The sequence below is a fragment of the Halichoeres trimaculatus genome, unplaced genomic scaffold (assembly GCF_033239565.1).
Source record: "Halichoeres trimaculatus isolate MK-OKI-2021-1 unplaced genomic scaffold, fHalTri1.1 fHalTri1_scaffold_8, whole genome shotgun sequence".
In the NCBI taxonomy this organism is placed as follows: domain Eukaryota; kingdom Metazoa; phylum Chordata; class Actinopteri; order Labriformes; family Labridae; genus Halichoeres; species Halichoeres trimaculatus.
In genome coordinates this window covers 22,874,847-22,890,343 of record NW_027437186.1, presented here as the reverse complement: position 1 = coordinate 22,890,343, position 15,497 = coordinate 22,874,847, and the positions used below count along the sequence as shown (strand labels likewise).

The 15,497-nt window shown below is 40.4% G+C and overlaps 1 protein-coding gene across 5 annotated transcripts in view; it reads left to right on the top strand.

The window, feature by feature from the left end:
• ccser2a (coiled-coil serine-rich protein 2a) overlaps positions 1-15,225 on the top strand; it is a 54,338-nt gene extending 39,113 nt beyond the window's left edge. For 3 of the 5 annotated variants that reach the window (XM_074675568.1, XM_074675567.1, XM_074675569.1), the window contains one exon: positions 10,751-15,225. In XM_074675568.1, the coding sequence (XP_074531669.1) occupies positions 10,751-11,473 (723 nt within the window). In that variant the 3' untranslated portion in view covers positions 11,474-15,225. Of the gene's footprint in view, positions 1-5,832; positions 5,918-7,909; positions 7,950-10,750 lie in introns of all 5 variants that reach the window. The other 2 variants (XM_074675570.1, XM_074675571.1) reach the window with 2 other exon arrangements.
• The last annotated feature ends 272 nt before the right edge of the window (positions 15,226-15,497 follow it).

Here is a 15,497-nt window from a genome sequence, read left to right as displayed (position 1 = left end):
CAACAACTTGAACATGAACTTCAGGGGAAATTTTACCATGCATTGAACTCAGATTAAGAGGATACAAAAGAGCACCCTTGTGGCCTTTGATCCTTGGAAATTCAAGGAAATATACCCCTTGTTTGGCAGTTTAAAATTTTACAAGGCTAATGCATTTCCCATAAACAAGACATTCTTTTTATCTTTGTTTTTCTTTAACCTAGATACAAAAGCACTGTGGGCTAGCTCTCTAAAGTCTGCTTTGACATATTTCTTTTTGGTATAGCGTTGTTGAGCTTATCTGCTAGTCTCCACAGTCTGTAGGAAGGCTTTGGCAACATATCCCAACCAACTGCTTTGGGCATCAGCTCCTACAGCTTTCTCTTCTTAATCTGCGTTCGATTCAATTTGAGTCCGGGAGCATGCTAAAAAAATGAAAGCCTCGCAATATTGTTTATGACTTCCAATGCTCAAGATAAAGATGTGTATATATGGGGCGCACTTGTTGCGGTGAGATGTATACTTAGTGTGACAGAAGAAAATACTTGAATTTCACTTGCAGGAAAATAATCTTTTTGAATAGATCCCCAGAGCAATCATAGCAGCAGGAATGTTTTCTCTTCCTCTTTCTTCCTTTCACAACAAATAAATATGAGCGGTACAATTTAAGTAATTTCAGATGTAGAAATTGAAAAGCACACTAAATTTGTGTGTGTATGTTTTTATGTTTTTGTTCTGTGTTTGTGTGAGAGTGGGAGACGCTGATTGTATGTGTGCGTGTGAGTGGGATGTGCCACATGCATCTTTTGTACTGAAGTGCAGGGCACACTCAGCGTGACTGAACAATGAGTTCAGCAGACTGAGGACTGGGGAGCCGACCTTCTTAATAACCCAGATAAACAAACAAAAACAGATGAGCTGTAGCGGTGCAGCAATGGCAACACAAAAGGCAGTGTTTCATCAGTAGCAGACAGAAAAGATAATTACAGCTCCCCTCCTACTCCCTCTTTGCCTTTTAAAACATCCTCTTTTCCTTCACTCCTCCTCCCTGTCTTTTCATCATTCATGCTTGCCCAATGTGCTAATTTTTTTTCTTTTCGTCTTGCCCCAGTGATTGGTTTCTGTCTCTTTTTCTTTGATATAACCTCTCCACGTCTTACCTCAAATGTAATTAGATCAATTTTCTTCCAAGGAGAGAGAAAAAGGGAAAAGAGAGAGAAAAAGAGAGGACAGGGAGGAAGGAGTAAGAGGGATTGAAGGTTAGTGATCGGTGTTAAGCTGTCCGTTGAAAGAACAAGTTTTCCACTCTCAGATCCTGGCTTTACTTCTCCACCCACATTCCCTGTCTGCCCCCTTGCATCACACACACACTGTCACACACTTACCAACACATACACACTCATTAACACACAACACACAGCAGAGTGATCTTGGACAGGTGAGGATTTAATCGCTAAAGTCAGTGAAATGAGACATCGCGGTTAGACTTGAGGTATTAGGTGTATTGGACCACAAGGAGCTCTGGGAAGTGGATTAGGGGATTCAAGCAGGGAGAGGCTGTTTTAGGGGCACAGTATCTTGGTCTCTCCTCCAAATGCTGTTGTTATTTGACGAAAAAGGTTTCAGGATGGGAAAAAGAACAACTTTTACTTGACTTTTACATTCTCGTCCTAGTTTGCCAAGTTTCACCATCTGCTGTTGGGGCTCTGCACAGACGAAGTAGCTTAACGAATCCTGAGAGTCCGTTTTATTACAAAATGGGCCTCTTGTGAACAAACTGCCACTACCATTACTGGTATGGCTGTTATTTCTATGGAGAATGATAACTCAAACGCAGCTGCTCTGTTTCATTTTTATTCAGTATTGTACTTTCCTTTTATTCCTTTGTTTTCTTCACAAAGTTTCATCCAATTTAACTTTATAAACACACACCTTTTTAATGATAGGTTGAAAAAAAGGAAAACAGAAAAGGAGCTCATTTTCTTCAACCTAGTGGCTAAGCTCATAATTCTGACTGTAATTATCCTTCTCTTCAATCACTCAAAGGTTATTTGGGGCACAAGTCTGATTATCCCTTTGTTTAAAGATACACCACTGTTTTAGCAATGACTTATTTTGAAATACTTTAAAATTAAAAAAATTGTGAGATATTCAACTTCGGGTTAATTGTAGAGTTTGTGAATTTGGACGACTGCTTGGAACCAGTAGGGTACGATACACAAATGTTTTAAAATTGGAATCAGAATCAGGTTTTATTGCCAGGAACATTTGCACATACGAGGATTTTTGTGTTGGTGTGTTGCTGCTAACAGTCAACAAGAAAATAATTAAAGTGCAAGATGGAATATGGAAAAAGTTAAGATATAAATTATACATATATATATATATATATATATATATATATATATATATATATATATATATATATATATATATATATATATATATATATATATGTATATATATATATATATATATATATATATATGTATATATATATATATATATATATATATATATATATATATATATATATATATATATATATATATATATATATATGTAACAGTAATAATAATAATGATAATAAATAGAACAAAATAGAATAGAAATATTAATAAAAAATTTGGAATATTTACAGAAAAATGAAATAAATACAATTATGAGAAACAGGCTGTTTATCCCCCATTTTGCAGAAACTGACAACCAAAAGGAGTCTCGATTGCACCAACCAGAATTGTACTTTCCCCCCTTCGCTGAACACTTCAAAACTGTGGTTCCTCTAGCCCAGGGTTTCTGTGCAAGTGACCAAGACAAGTAAGAAGTTTTGTTGAAATTGATGGATATGAAAACTTTTTATATTTCCCAATTTCTGTCTCACTGCCCTCAAGAAGCTCTGTCAGCCCTTCATTCGAGGGTCTTTGCAGTGAAAAACTGTAAAAACTGACAGGCTAAGTTGCTGCTGAGTTCTAATAAAGCTGCCTGACTGACAGAATTATCCGAGAGCCGTCCAACGTGCCCTCTTGTTCTCATTGCCTAAGGTTTTCCTCTCTGTAAATGACGCCTCGACGGGAGGCTTTAGCGCAGACCTCCTGCTGAAACAGATGTTGCTGCTCAGGGAAGGACATGGGTGAGAGCAGATCAGGGAAACTCATTCCTCTCCTCCTCTAGCAGTCTCACTAGGAGGGCTCTGAAATAGCCTGGGCTGGTCCTGCTGGGAACTTACTACCTTCCCCTCCGTCTACTTTCTGGTTTTCTTCATCCCCTTTTACAGATTCAGCACCCCTCTCTTCTATACAGAGCCCCCTTTGTGCGGCTGTCCTCTACACAGCTGAGGGGTAAAAGTAGCATTTGATAAGGTTTTAGTCTTTCTGTGTGCTCATCGTGATGGACCTGCCGCCCCTTCACTTTGCCTCTCCAGTGGGGGGTCTTGGATCTTTGAATTGCCTAACCTGAAGATTGGTTTGGTGTCAAGAAAAGGGCTTGTAGTCTTTCAGGTTGTGTTTGTGCACACAGGTGGAAGCTAAAGAAATTCAAAGGCACCTGAAGGCAGCAAAAAGAGAAAGCAGAGCATTCAGAGAGTAGGTGGAAAATATAATGTATAGAACAGACACAATGAGATAAGTGGAGACTAATGCAAGCTGTCGCGTCAGGCTTTGGTTGAAACACCTTTTTCTGAAAATAATTATAACCTGTTATTTTGTCATAAAAGCAAATAGTCTTGCTGTGGAAAAACAAGACTAAAACACATCTTATGGAACAAGACACAACTTTTAAAGTGAACTGACTGAAGAAACTATGTGGCAGTCAGTTCAGTCAGTTCACTGGTGAGAACTTTGGGTAACACTTTATATTAACTATACCCTGTTAAGCATTAGTTAAGTATTAGTTAAGCATTAGTTAACTCATTATCTGTAAAGCATTGTTCATATATTAATACTCATTTGTGTGTCATGTACAAACACATTTATAAATGTTTTTATTAGTGATTAATATGAGCCTCTTCAATGTGTTAACTCTTTGTTCATACTCTGTAAACAATTGATTCAACAATTACAAATGAGCTATTATGGTCATTATGCACCAGTTATAAGCCATTTACAAATTTTGATTCTATCATTTAGCAAGAGTTGGTGAACACCCAGTTACAGACCAAATCATGATTAATTAAGGTCGTCACAAAGGCTTTATAAGCTTTTCTGCATTGTTTTGTAAGCTGATCTAAAGGAAGGACTTTCCAAAGAATTTATTAATGAGATTTAAGACCAGCAGCGCTCTAAAACCCAGAAGTCACAGATATCAGTTAAACAGAATAAGGGCGTAGACACAACACACAATTAAGCTTGTATTTATTAAAAGGAAATAGCCTCTGTATAAAACTGTTTATCACAATAACTCTTCATATAAACTTAAGGCACTGTACAACAAAAAAAATCTCTCAAACTTTAAGTGGCAAAACTCAAATCAAATATTAGGTATCAATTGAACAGATAGTGACTCCCTTAATTAATCATGATTTGTTCTGTAACTAGGTGTTCACTAACCCTTACTGAATGGTAGAATCAAAATTTGTAAATGGCTTATAACTGGTTCATAAAGACCAGCTCATTTGAAATCGTTGAATCAATTATTTACAAAGTTTGGCTGCATTAGTTAATACATTAAAGAGGGTCATAGTAATCAGCAGTAAAACATTTAAAACTTTGTTTGCACATGATGTAAAAATGAGTATTAATGTATAAACCACACTTTACAGATGATGAGTTGAGTGTTAACTAATGTTAACTAATGCTAAACCTATGCTAAACATGGTGTAGTTAATATAAAGTGTTACCTAACTTGGTTCTTCAGATCGTTCTATTTTCATACAGAAACAGGAAAAGATACAAGTTTACTCAGATATCACACTTTTTTGAAAAGGAATGTTTGAAAAAAAAATCTCTTATTGCAGCGGATAGATCTTTTCAGAGTTTGGAAGCAGGACTGCTAAAGTGCAGTAGTCTTTTAATGGTCTCAGGGTGCAGCTAAAATAACCAATTCCAGCTGATCTGAGAAGGCATGTGGGCTTACAGAGGTAAGAAGGTCAGGGTTATATTGAGGATTCTGATCATGCAGTGCTTTAAAAGTTAGTTGTGCAGTTTTAAAATCAATACTGGGAGTCAATGCTAGGAAGTCAGGATTGGAGTCATGCAATCAATTTTCTTAAACAAGTTAACAGTCAGGCCGAAGCATTTTGAAACCCATTTGAACGACTTTCTTAACCTGAACATCAAACACAGTACTCCTGTGTCTTGTGATTAACTATGTTGGAATTGAACGCCATCATAGATCATCATGGTGCTTTTCTTGAAACTTGTAAAGAGCCACTCTGTGTGCCATGACAGGAAATCTGTCTGAATGTTCTTTTCAGAGATGGTTGCAGAAACATGCAGTGAATGTGCAGCACATTTTTATTTAAGAGCGTTGTGTTACCTTGAAAAACTGGGACCCAGGGTTCAATATTTCACTCGGTAAAAATATCAATGAACAAAAGGGACAATTAAACAGTGTGGGAGGAGATGGATTTTTCACCCATTTTTGGCAGGAGAAAGGAAGTGTTGCTAGTGAGGTCTTTATTTTCCCTCTGTAACATGTATTGATATTTAAGAATGGAACAGATGGATAGTGTATGTTTCTCTGTGTCTCTATGCCTGAGCATGTTCGCCTGTGTGCTGTCTGTGTTAATTGGGCTATCCATTCTCATTAACAACGACTCTATGAATGCCTGTGAGTGTGTTCTCCATGTCAGCATGCTTCTCGTGTGCGTGTGGGGGTATGTCATGCCTTTTGTCCTTTGTGTTTCTCTCTGCGTAGGGTGTGCTCCCCGCCCCGCTGCTGTCCCCATGGCAGGCACAGCACCAGGGCTTGACCCGTACCAGCATGCCCCAGCGCAGACAGAGTGAGTCACTAACATCTTTTGCTGCCTCTTCTGCATCTTTTCATAACACAACATATCAAGGTAGTGCCAGTTGGCATGAGATGGACTTGCTTCTCCTTTTATTAAAACTACTGAAATGTGTTCCACTTTGCAGTATTCAAGGGAGTATTGAAGCTTTTTGTTTCTTTTTATTTTAGAAAAAGATGATCTGATCTAGTACTGTGACTCTCTACAATGAATTGGATTGACTCTTTTTTTATGTGCTTACGTACTACTGCATCAGTTTTTTTTAAATACTTCCCAAAAGCTGCAGATACCTCAGCTCTTATCCTCACAAAACCCCTTTAGATGTTTGTCACAATAAATGAGCCATTCTTTTAAGTAAAAGGAAACACACTAGTAATCACTCGTAATCCATCTCTGCTCCATTGCTTCATCTAGTCAGACAGGTTTCAAATAAAGTCAATGTGCCAACTCACACTGGCTCCGTTGCAGCTGTATATCTGATCCAGCAGGTTGGAACATTTCAGATCAGATACACAGGATTTCAGTTATTACAGAACGCCAGAGCTACAAAGCATCAATTTGCACTGAGCAGACTGAGTGAAACAGGAAGATGGGGACTGAAACCACACTGAAACATCCGGTTGTCTTTCAAAATGAAGTAAAATGTGTCATCAGCTCTTATTTCACTCTACAACAACAACAAATTGTTTTAATGAGTGAAGCCAGGCCTGGAATCAACAGGTTTGAGGTTTTAAAGCTTAACATGAGCAAGGTGAGACTCATTATTTGTGGTAGGAAGTGCAGGAAGTCCTCAGCCTCATGACTCCAGCTGTTCGGAAGTCCCTTACATGGTGGACATGTAGCTGTTGTGAAATGATAAATGAGAGTGCAACATCAACGGTGGGGAGATAGATGCACACCAGTCTGGTGTTACCTCTGCACTCCTGCCCCCGACATATATAAACCTTCTTCTATTTGCAGTGGGGAAGTTGAGGTGTATGATGTGTAAACGTGTGATGACAGAGGTCATATCTCTATTTTCACAACAAACAGTGGTATAACCAGGTCTTGGCTTTGGATACAAAAAAAGTAGTGGAATAAACAACATTTTTTTTGTATTCTGTAAGCGGATGATTCACTGAAATCTTTGAGCCAGATATGAGTGCATAAATAATGACAGCGCAATCACAACAAGCCTGCCTATCTCAGTGAATCACACAACAAAGCTTTTGCCCCACAGTGTAACGTCAAGGGGAGATATCAGAGGAGGCAGGTAGAGAGAATGATGACAAGTAAATAGACCTCAGTGAAGGCACATTTGTGAGAAAGTGCAGAGCAGAAACATAAAGAAAGAAACCCAGGCATTGTTCCTGTGATATCTATCCCAGCGGGGCTCAGTTTTGTATCAGCAGGGAAGGTGAAAAATGTGGCACAGGTGTATTTCTGTTTGTGCATTTCTTGTTATTTCACCATCGAATACTTTTGTGTTTGTCAACAATTTAGCCAACTTTGTTAGGAAAGCTCAGTTTTTAGTTAAAAGTGCACTTTTTCCTTTTCTCTTACGATGTACAATTAAGTAAGTGAAAGAGGAATGTATGCAGTCATATTTTGATACTGGATGGCATTGGACCCTTTGATGATTTGACCACCCACTGGGAGCTGGGGCTGTAAACAAACCAGTTAAGTGTTCTTGCCAGAGTTAAAGTGCTCTCACATAGAACATCTTGGCACAAGTCATTTATTTAACATGAATTGGTTCGTTTATTGGTCTCCTGTCTGATGTTTTCTGAAAGCATTGGTTTTTCTACATTTTAAAGTACATGACCTCAACAAGAGACAGTTTCACAGGTTTGTATGCTCTAATTTTCCATCCTTTCCTCCAGTAGCTTCCTGTCCTCTGGCCCTCTATTCTGTTTATCTCGTTGCTTCGCTCCATTGCTCACAGAAACTCTCAAATGTTCTCTCTCTTGTACCTTTGGCTCCTCACAATCAATGCCTATTTGCAAGGAGTGGAGCACCTAGTGGTGTACTTCTATGACACAGCGTGGTACAGTAACACTCTCTTAACATGAAGTCAATATGAAGCCTGACACTCCTGCACGATGGGCTGTGGTTTGGCGTCATGTGGCATGACAGAAGCATGCTTTTGGACATGTGCGGTTGCATGCCTCTACTTTTGATTTTTAGCTCATGAATCTTTAATTTGAACTTTGATGTGTTCATCGTTTTTGACTCTGTTTTCATGAAAAAGCCACCTTTGTCACATTTTCATTACTTCATCTTCTGTATGCTTGTTTAATTCATTTATTCTGGTGTTTTTGTTTTTCTCACTTTGAGTTGTGTTTCTTCTTCCCATACCATCAAACTAAGTGCGTAAGAAGTGATATGCATGCAGTGGTAAATCTCTCCGTGTGGATTTATCGTTTTATGTTTTATTCATCAAACGGCCATTTTATTATTGAGTTGTCTGCCTTGAAGGATTTGGATGTGAGGTGTTTTGAAAGAGCATTTAGAGATTGCCCTTCTGCTGTTGGACGTGAATGCATATTGCTGTCCTGTTCGGTTGTCCTTGTTCCAACTCGGCTTTCTAAAATGTTCAAGCAGAGCAAGCAAAAGAAAAATATGTAGAATCGAACATCTCTTCAGATTCAGTTCATGTAAATATGATCTGAATAGCTTGTTTCCTCCTCCAGCACACATAATGGGGATCATTCACACCCTATTCCAGCGTCTACAACATGTTCTGATCACACCGTCACTTTTCACAGTGAGAGAGGCTGACAATGAGATTAGTAGTTTGAGCTCTGACACCTGCCAGGTGCTCATAATTGCTGTTTCTTGGTTAGACTTTGCGTTAAAGTGATTGCTTCCTGTATTGAGCAGAGGCATTTACTCCTCAGCAATGCAAAGCAGGGCTCAGAATGATTGCTGATAATTATTAGTATCTGTAGCTGACAGCTGTTGGTGTGAATAATTGTTGCAGGGACTTTATTATTGATGCCACATGTTACTCTCACTTAAAGCTGAGCTAACTTCAGTTCATGCACTTATGGTAAGCCTTGTTTTTAGGTCTTTGGGTTACTTTATTATTGGAAAACAAGTCTTGTGAAAAATGACACTTGGACTTTTTGATGCCTTTTTTGTTGATCTACCTTCACACCTGTAATTTGTTCCTTCTTTCTTTAGTTTTACACACTGAGTCATCAGTAATGAGACGTTATACGTCAGTGCTAAGAAAAGGCTTAATAACATGCTCATGATTTGAGTGGCAGACTAATCACAGCTTTTAAAAGAAGCGGAAAGATAGTCCTATTTAGGAATATTTTTGAAGTCAAACTTTGAAATAATAAAAAAAGTACTTCATGCTTCAAGAAAAATACAAAAAAGACCTAGTGGTGAGATGAGGACAAGGGTTTTATAAGGGGCCAGTGGATGCAGTGTGGCAGGGCACCAGGAGATGGAGCTGTGGCCTCGAATATCCTCCCCCTCACTGCTTTAGTGACTGATGGTGAAAACAGGCAAAGCAGCATGACCTCCTCAACTAAATATATTCACATCATCTTAGGCCATTTATTCTCCAGCCTTTATGCTCTTGCTAAAGAGGAGGTTTGTGTAAATTCTTGTGTTTTGTGATCTTCCTGGATGAAAGTAAACACGGCTTTTGATAAATGATGCTACAAAGTGACTACACTGTGATGAGCCTGCCTCACAGAATAAGTCTCAAACTGACAGAAGCATCAGTATCGAGGGTTTTTATGGATGTTGAGTTTATAAGCTCTTCAGAAATCGCTCCCTTGTACTGAATCAATGTTTGAAACAATAATGAAAGTTAATCTTGTATTCTGCATATCTGGAAATGCCGTCCAAAATAGTTGTTGAAAAGTTATCTTTTGGCGTCTTTTATTATCCTGGCTTGCAGTAGTGCATGGTGTATGGACAAACTTTAGCATCCCTTCTTTTAAATTGGTGCTTTAAGCAGAAAGTATTTCAAATGTGTGATTCATTTAATTTAAAATAAAATGAGTGGGAAGACAGGAGACACGTAATAAACACTTGTACTATCTCGACCTTTTCAGACTGCATAAAAACATCTACTCTTGTGAAATACAAGACATTTTATTGACGCTTATAAGAGTGTTGATTTAACTCATTAGACGTTTTAGTTTGTTCTCTTGTCAGAAGCAGTTCTTGGACGCGCACATGGAGCACCTCAAGTCTTACTTGAACAGTATTTATTGCTGGGTTGTAATGGGATTGCATCAGGTGTTGATGTTTTTGTGTTTATACCCAGTACAGTATGTCCCCCAGTGGAGGACGACACCGTGGTTGGTCTCCGTTTCATGCTGTTAACCGCTCAGCACGCTCTTATGCTGGCACCAGGCATCGTAGCGCTCGGTTTGGATGTTTTGAAGCCTCTCTGCTAACAGCGATCACACAGTGACTCAAAGACTTCAGTAGATTTCAGACGCTCGCATGGCAAGGTTATTCTCCTATGCTTGTTTTTAAGTGCTGAATCAGGGGCTTCCTCTGTGACTTTGCCTCTCCAATTCTGGGAGTAGTTCAGCGGCAGGCAGAGGGAACAGGCTTTGATATTAAAGAGTAAATAAACAAGTCAAAGAGAAGCAGAATTTTTCAAATGGGTTTATGGTTCAGATTTTTCTCTGCAGCTGCAAAATTATTCAAAAGCCCAGATCCGATGGGATCAAAGAGGCTAAAAAAGGAAACTTTTAAAAATGAGTGAATCATAAAAAATGATAAAAGCAAGTCCTGCTCTATCAAAACTCTTACTTTGATTTTTTTTGTACCATTTTGTAAAAATATTGATTCATCTTTTTTTTCTCTCACCAGCCTCAAATACTACAGCCCTCCAGCCCCTGCCTCAGCGAGCACCTCCACCAGGCAAAACTTCTAAAAGCTCCCCGCACAGAGGGCCGCAGTGACTGCAAACCCAGCAGATCTGAAGAAGCAAACCAGAAAGATGCCGACCGTCCTCTTGAAGAACTTATGGTGGACATGTCCGGGCCAGCAGACCCAGATGAGTTGAGTCATCAGCTCGGCACCCACCAGCACTGCCTGGACTCTGAGGCTCCACGGGGGGTGACAAACAGAGACAGTCCAGTAACAGGAGCTCAGTCTGCAGCGCAGCATGAGCGGAGAGCTCCCACTGCGAGACTGCCGAACTCTATCACTCCCAGACCTGCTGCTGGTTCGACGTGCCCTCGCATGCTGCAGCCTCCTCGCCTTCACAAGCGCATGTCTCTCCCAGCACTCAAGCCAGGAGGCACTGGCAGCTCAGGATGTCCCTCAGGCCCGCTGGCTAAACACGGCAAACAGCTGCCCCCTCCGACCAGAGGCCTTCCTTGCTTTAACGCCGGACTTCAGGCGCATACCCCAAGTCTTTGTCGCACTTCACTGCTTCAGCCTCGCCGAGCATCAGAGCCTTGCAGGGATCAACAGAGAACCAACTCCTGCCAGGAGGAGCCTGAACAGGGGGAGCTTAAAAACCCTGGGTCAGCTAAGATCCTGATCCCTTTGAGTCGCTCGTGCCTTCCCAAGCCAAAGATCCCGTGAGGAGCTTCAGTCAACACTTTAAATCTTAAAACCGGAATTACTCTGACATGCAAACTCATCTGTTTGCCTCTGTAGCCACAACACAGGATGATTGTTTTACTTATTGAGTGTCTTAGGGACACAGCATAGAGCTCATTCACACACATGAACATTCAGGGACTGCTCCTGTTATTAAAACTGAGTCTACCACTCCAGCCTGACTGACCCATAGAAATAAAGCATGTAGCAGAATCTTTGCTTCATAACAGCCCGTCGCAGTTTATACATTTCCAGATTAAGGGGCAACTATTGGAGAGTAAATGTCCAGTTCTCCAGCCTAACACGAAAACTGCAAAAGTAAAGCAGAGAGTGTTCCTGTTCAGAGAAGTCCACTTTCTGTGTCCTTTTGTAATACCCTCAGGCTGTTATCACGTTCTAAAGTCCGAGTTCACTTTTCCTCACACAGCTGTGCCCTCTGACACACAGGTGCATTTGGTTTTAAACACAGAGGTGACATGAATGTGACATTTCCCGCGTATTAGAAAGCCCAGGGGAAGAGAGAGGCAAGAATAAGAAGTGGGAAAGAGACGGGGAGGGGAAAAAAAAGCAGCAGAAGTGTGGTGGTGGTGGCTGGAGACTGAGAAGCAAATGCGTTGAAGTGCTCTGGAGCTGTCACACGTCCAGAAAAAAATATTTGCACGAGTGTGTATGTGTGTGTGTGTGTGTGTGTCTGTGTGCAAGTGAGAGACGAGGCACGAAAAGAACAGCACTTCATTTTCTAGATGTGTCCGTGTTCCTAGTCTGCTGTACTTGCATCCTGTGAACCTTTGAGTCCAGTACATATGAGCTAAAGGGGTCACTGACTTGAGTTCATCTCAAACCGAGACAGACTTACGCAGACAGAAACATACTGCTGATGGAAATCATGTATACAATTAACAGATATGGCACTCAAGTTGGGAGCTAAGATTCATAATGCAGTGTTGAAGAGCTCTGCGATGAAGCACTCAGATACTTAGGTGTACTCGGACACAGTGTATAAATCATAGCTATAGACAAGCACACAGGATGTACTCAGGCGCTCTGGAAACTGGTATTTCAGGGTCACTTTGTGCGGTAACAGTAAAGAGGAAAAGAAAGTATAATGTGGAAGAGGAGACTGTATAACATGGCTAATTTAATTCCTTTATCAGACAGAAAAACACAAAAACAAATATCAGTGATTAAAACTTGAGTGTTAGAGTTAGATGAAAATAAAAAAATGGTGAAAAGTTAATGTAATAACTTGTAAATAGGGAAATTTTTATCAAGTGCACTGATTTTCCTCTCCCTCAATGACCCACACAGAGAAACGTCAGCTAACAGGGGTTCATTAAAGAAGCAAAGCTGCTGCCTGATGTGTGTGTGTGTGTGTGTGTTTCTGTGTGTATTTGACTGTCTGAGTTGTTCTTTTCCCCCACCCCGTTTTTCTCTCTCACCCCGCTCGCGCTCTCTTGCACATCTCCTCGGCAACATCAAAGGTATTAGCACGGTATTTTCAGGTAGGCAGCCTTGGGGGGGTTTAGCCGTGTTTCTGTGGGACTTTTGGAGGATTGTGTTTATCTTCTCTTCGCCGAGCCCCTTTTGCAGTCAAACACTCCCGAAATGTCCCCGAATGGAGAGCAGCAGTGTGTTAAAAAGGCCTTCTGACAGCAACTCTGTTCTCCTCTCTGTCACGCCGCGTGACCGCTTGGTGTACGCCTCTGGCACTGTCCGGTCTACTGCGTCCAATAATGCACCCTACATAGACAGAGTGAAAGAGAGAGAAACACACACACACACACACAACAAGCAGACATCCGGACACAAGAGTTACACGGACACACATGCATGGGAACTCAGACAAAACTCAAAGAGACACGAAACTCAGAGTGAACACACACATCACTTCTCACTTCTCAGTGGCCACAGAAGTCCACCGACTCACACACACACACACACAAACACAAACACACACTGACTTTGAATTTTATAACAAAGTCCATGAAAGTGTGGGTATTTTTTTGAGTTTTCAGAGTTTTCTGTGGCCAAATAAAAGAAGAAAAAGAAGAAGATAGCCGTCTCTTATTCTCTCTGGAAATTGCTAGTCTAGTCCATGTTGTGATTGTGGATCCATGTGGCTGATAAAATGTGTTTACCTGTGAGCCGGTTTAACATTGTGCCAAATCAGCCAAGCATTCAACACCACTGTGTGAAGCAAGCACAAGGACAAAAAATAACACTGATGAAAACGGAAACGAGACAGAGAGATAGATACAGAGGAGGAAGACGCAGAGGGAAAAACAATAAGGCGCTGCAGGAAGCAAGAGCAAAAACAAATAAGAGATGTAGAGATGGAATTGTGAAGAAGCCGCTGTTGTGACCAGCTGTTTTTCTGCAGATTTTCTCTGAATGTTTGTCCACAAAATGTCAAGCAGGTGTGTCTAAGAGAGGAGAGGGACTACGAATACCTAACATGTTTGTTTGCGTGCACTTTGGCCTGATCCCCTCAGCTGTGCCACTCAATGCTTTGTAATGCCAAACAGGAAATCAATGTTGCCCGCTGCTGAATGTGTTTGTGTATCTCTTTTGTGAGTGTGTATGTGCATCTCCAGACACCTCTGCCTGCCAGGAAGTGTGTGTGTTGTGTGTGTGTGTGTGTGTGTGTGTGTGTGTGTGTGTGTGTGTGTGTGTGTGTGTGTGTGTGTGTGTGTGTGTGTGTGTGTGTGTGTGTGCAAGAAAGAGTGTGAGAGATGTAGCTGCCCACAGGCCAAAGTCAAAGCCATGCCAGGGAAAGCAGGGCAGCGCCATCCTTCTCTCCCCGCGCTGTAATCCCTATCTCAAAATCAATGTCCCTGCTCAGTTTAGCCGTCTAGCCAATCACTCACTCATTCCTAGCTGCTTGCTGCACGATAACAAAACCACAACCAAGAACTTTCTACAGCAACATAAATCAATTCAAATGCAGAATCTTAATCATTTTTAATTCATTACAACACTGACAGATTATCATGCTGCACTGCACAAGTACTAGCACCATAATGTAGCTCTTCACATTTCCTTCATCGTCTTCTAATATGCAAAGTGTTCAACAGCGTAATCTTTCATACTGACAGGCTTCACATGTAAGGCACTATCTCAAGTATCCTGTGCAATATTGTCCAGAAAATTGTTAAAAAGATGGGGATCGCTACTTATATTTCTAGCGACCTTTTATGCAAATGAAAACAAGCAAATGGAGCTTTGTGTGAATTCTGATCTGATGCACTTTATGTGATGTTAGTAAAAACTGAAGTTAGACAAAGTTAGTAAACATTTGGCTTGGAGATAACTGTTAATATCTTTTTTTTTCCAGTGTGTCTATTTGCGCAGTATTTTTCTAGGAAGCCATGTGAGACAGCAATAAAGGTCAAACCAAAAATCAGACGAGGATGTTTCCTTTTGTTGAGGCTTTTTAAACTTTGCCCACATTTGGTTGATTTGTTTCTCCACTCACATTTAATGAAGTAACCTTGATGTGTGTATCTCCTTTTAAATGTACTGGAAGTTTAAGGTTACAGGTTAAAAAATAGAAGCAGGATATTTGCAAGTGTAAATCTGGTCCTGTGTTTGGAGGTACGACTCTACCAGTCGCTGTTCATAACCTTACTAATGCTTATGACTGAATTCTAAAGCTGCTGATCTCAGTTCAACATGAAAGAGAAACCTTATTCAAAGATTGTTTTTCTTGTTTTCACTGTATACTCGTTGTATTTATGTGAAAATAAAGTATGATTAAGAAATGTAAAAAAATGTGTTTGTATTTAAATTAATACGCCAAAGCCGCATTAAATACTTTCCCATAAATGTCTGAGATGTTCAAGTGATGTTTAGGCTCCAAAGTGGATAGAAGGTGTCCCCAAATCTGTTTGATAACACAAAAATATAACAAAACGGGTAAAAGCTTCGACAAGAATATGAAATTGTTGTGCCAGAAGCCTCAAAGCCGGGACATTCCTCATGTTGAATGAACGTTAACAAGGAAGCA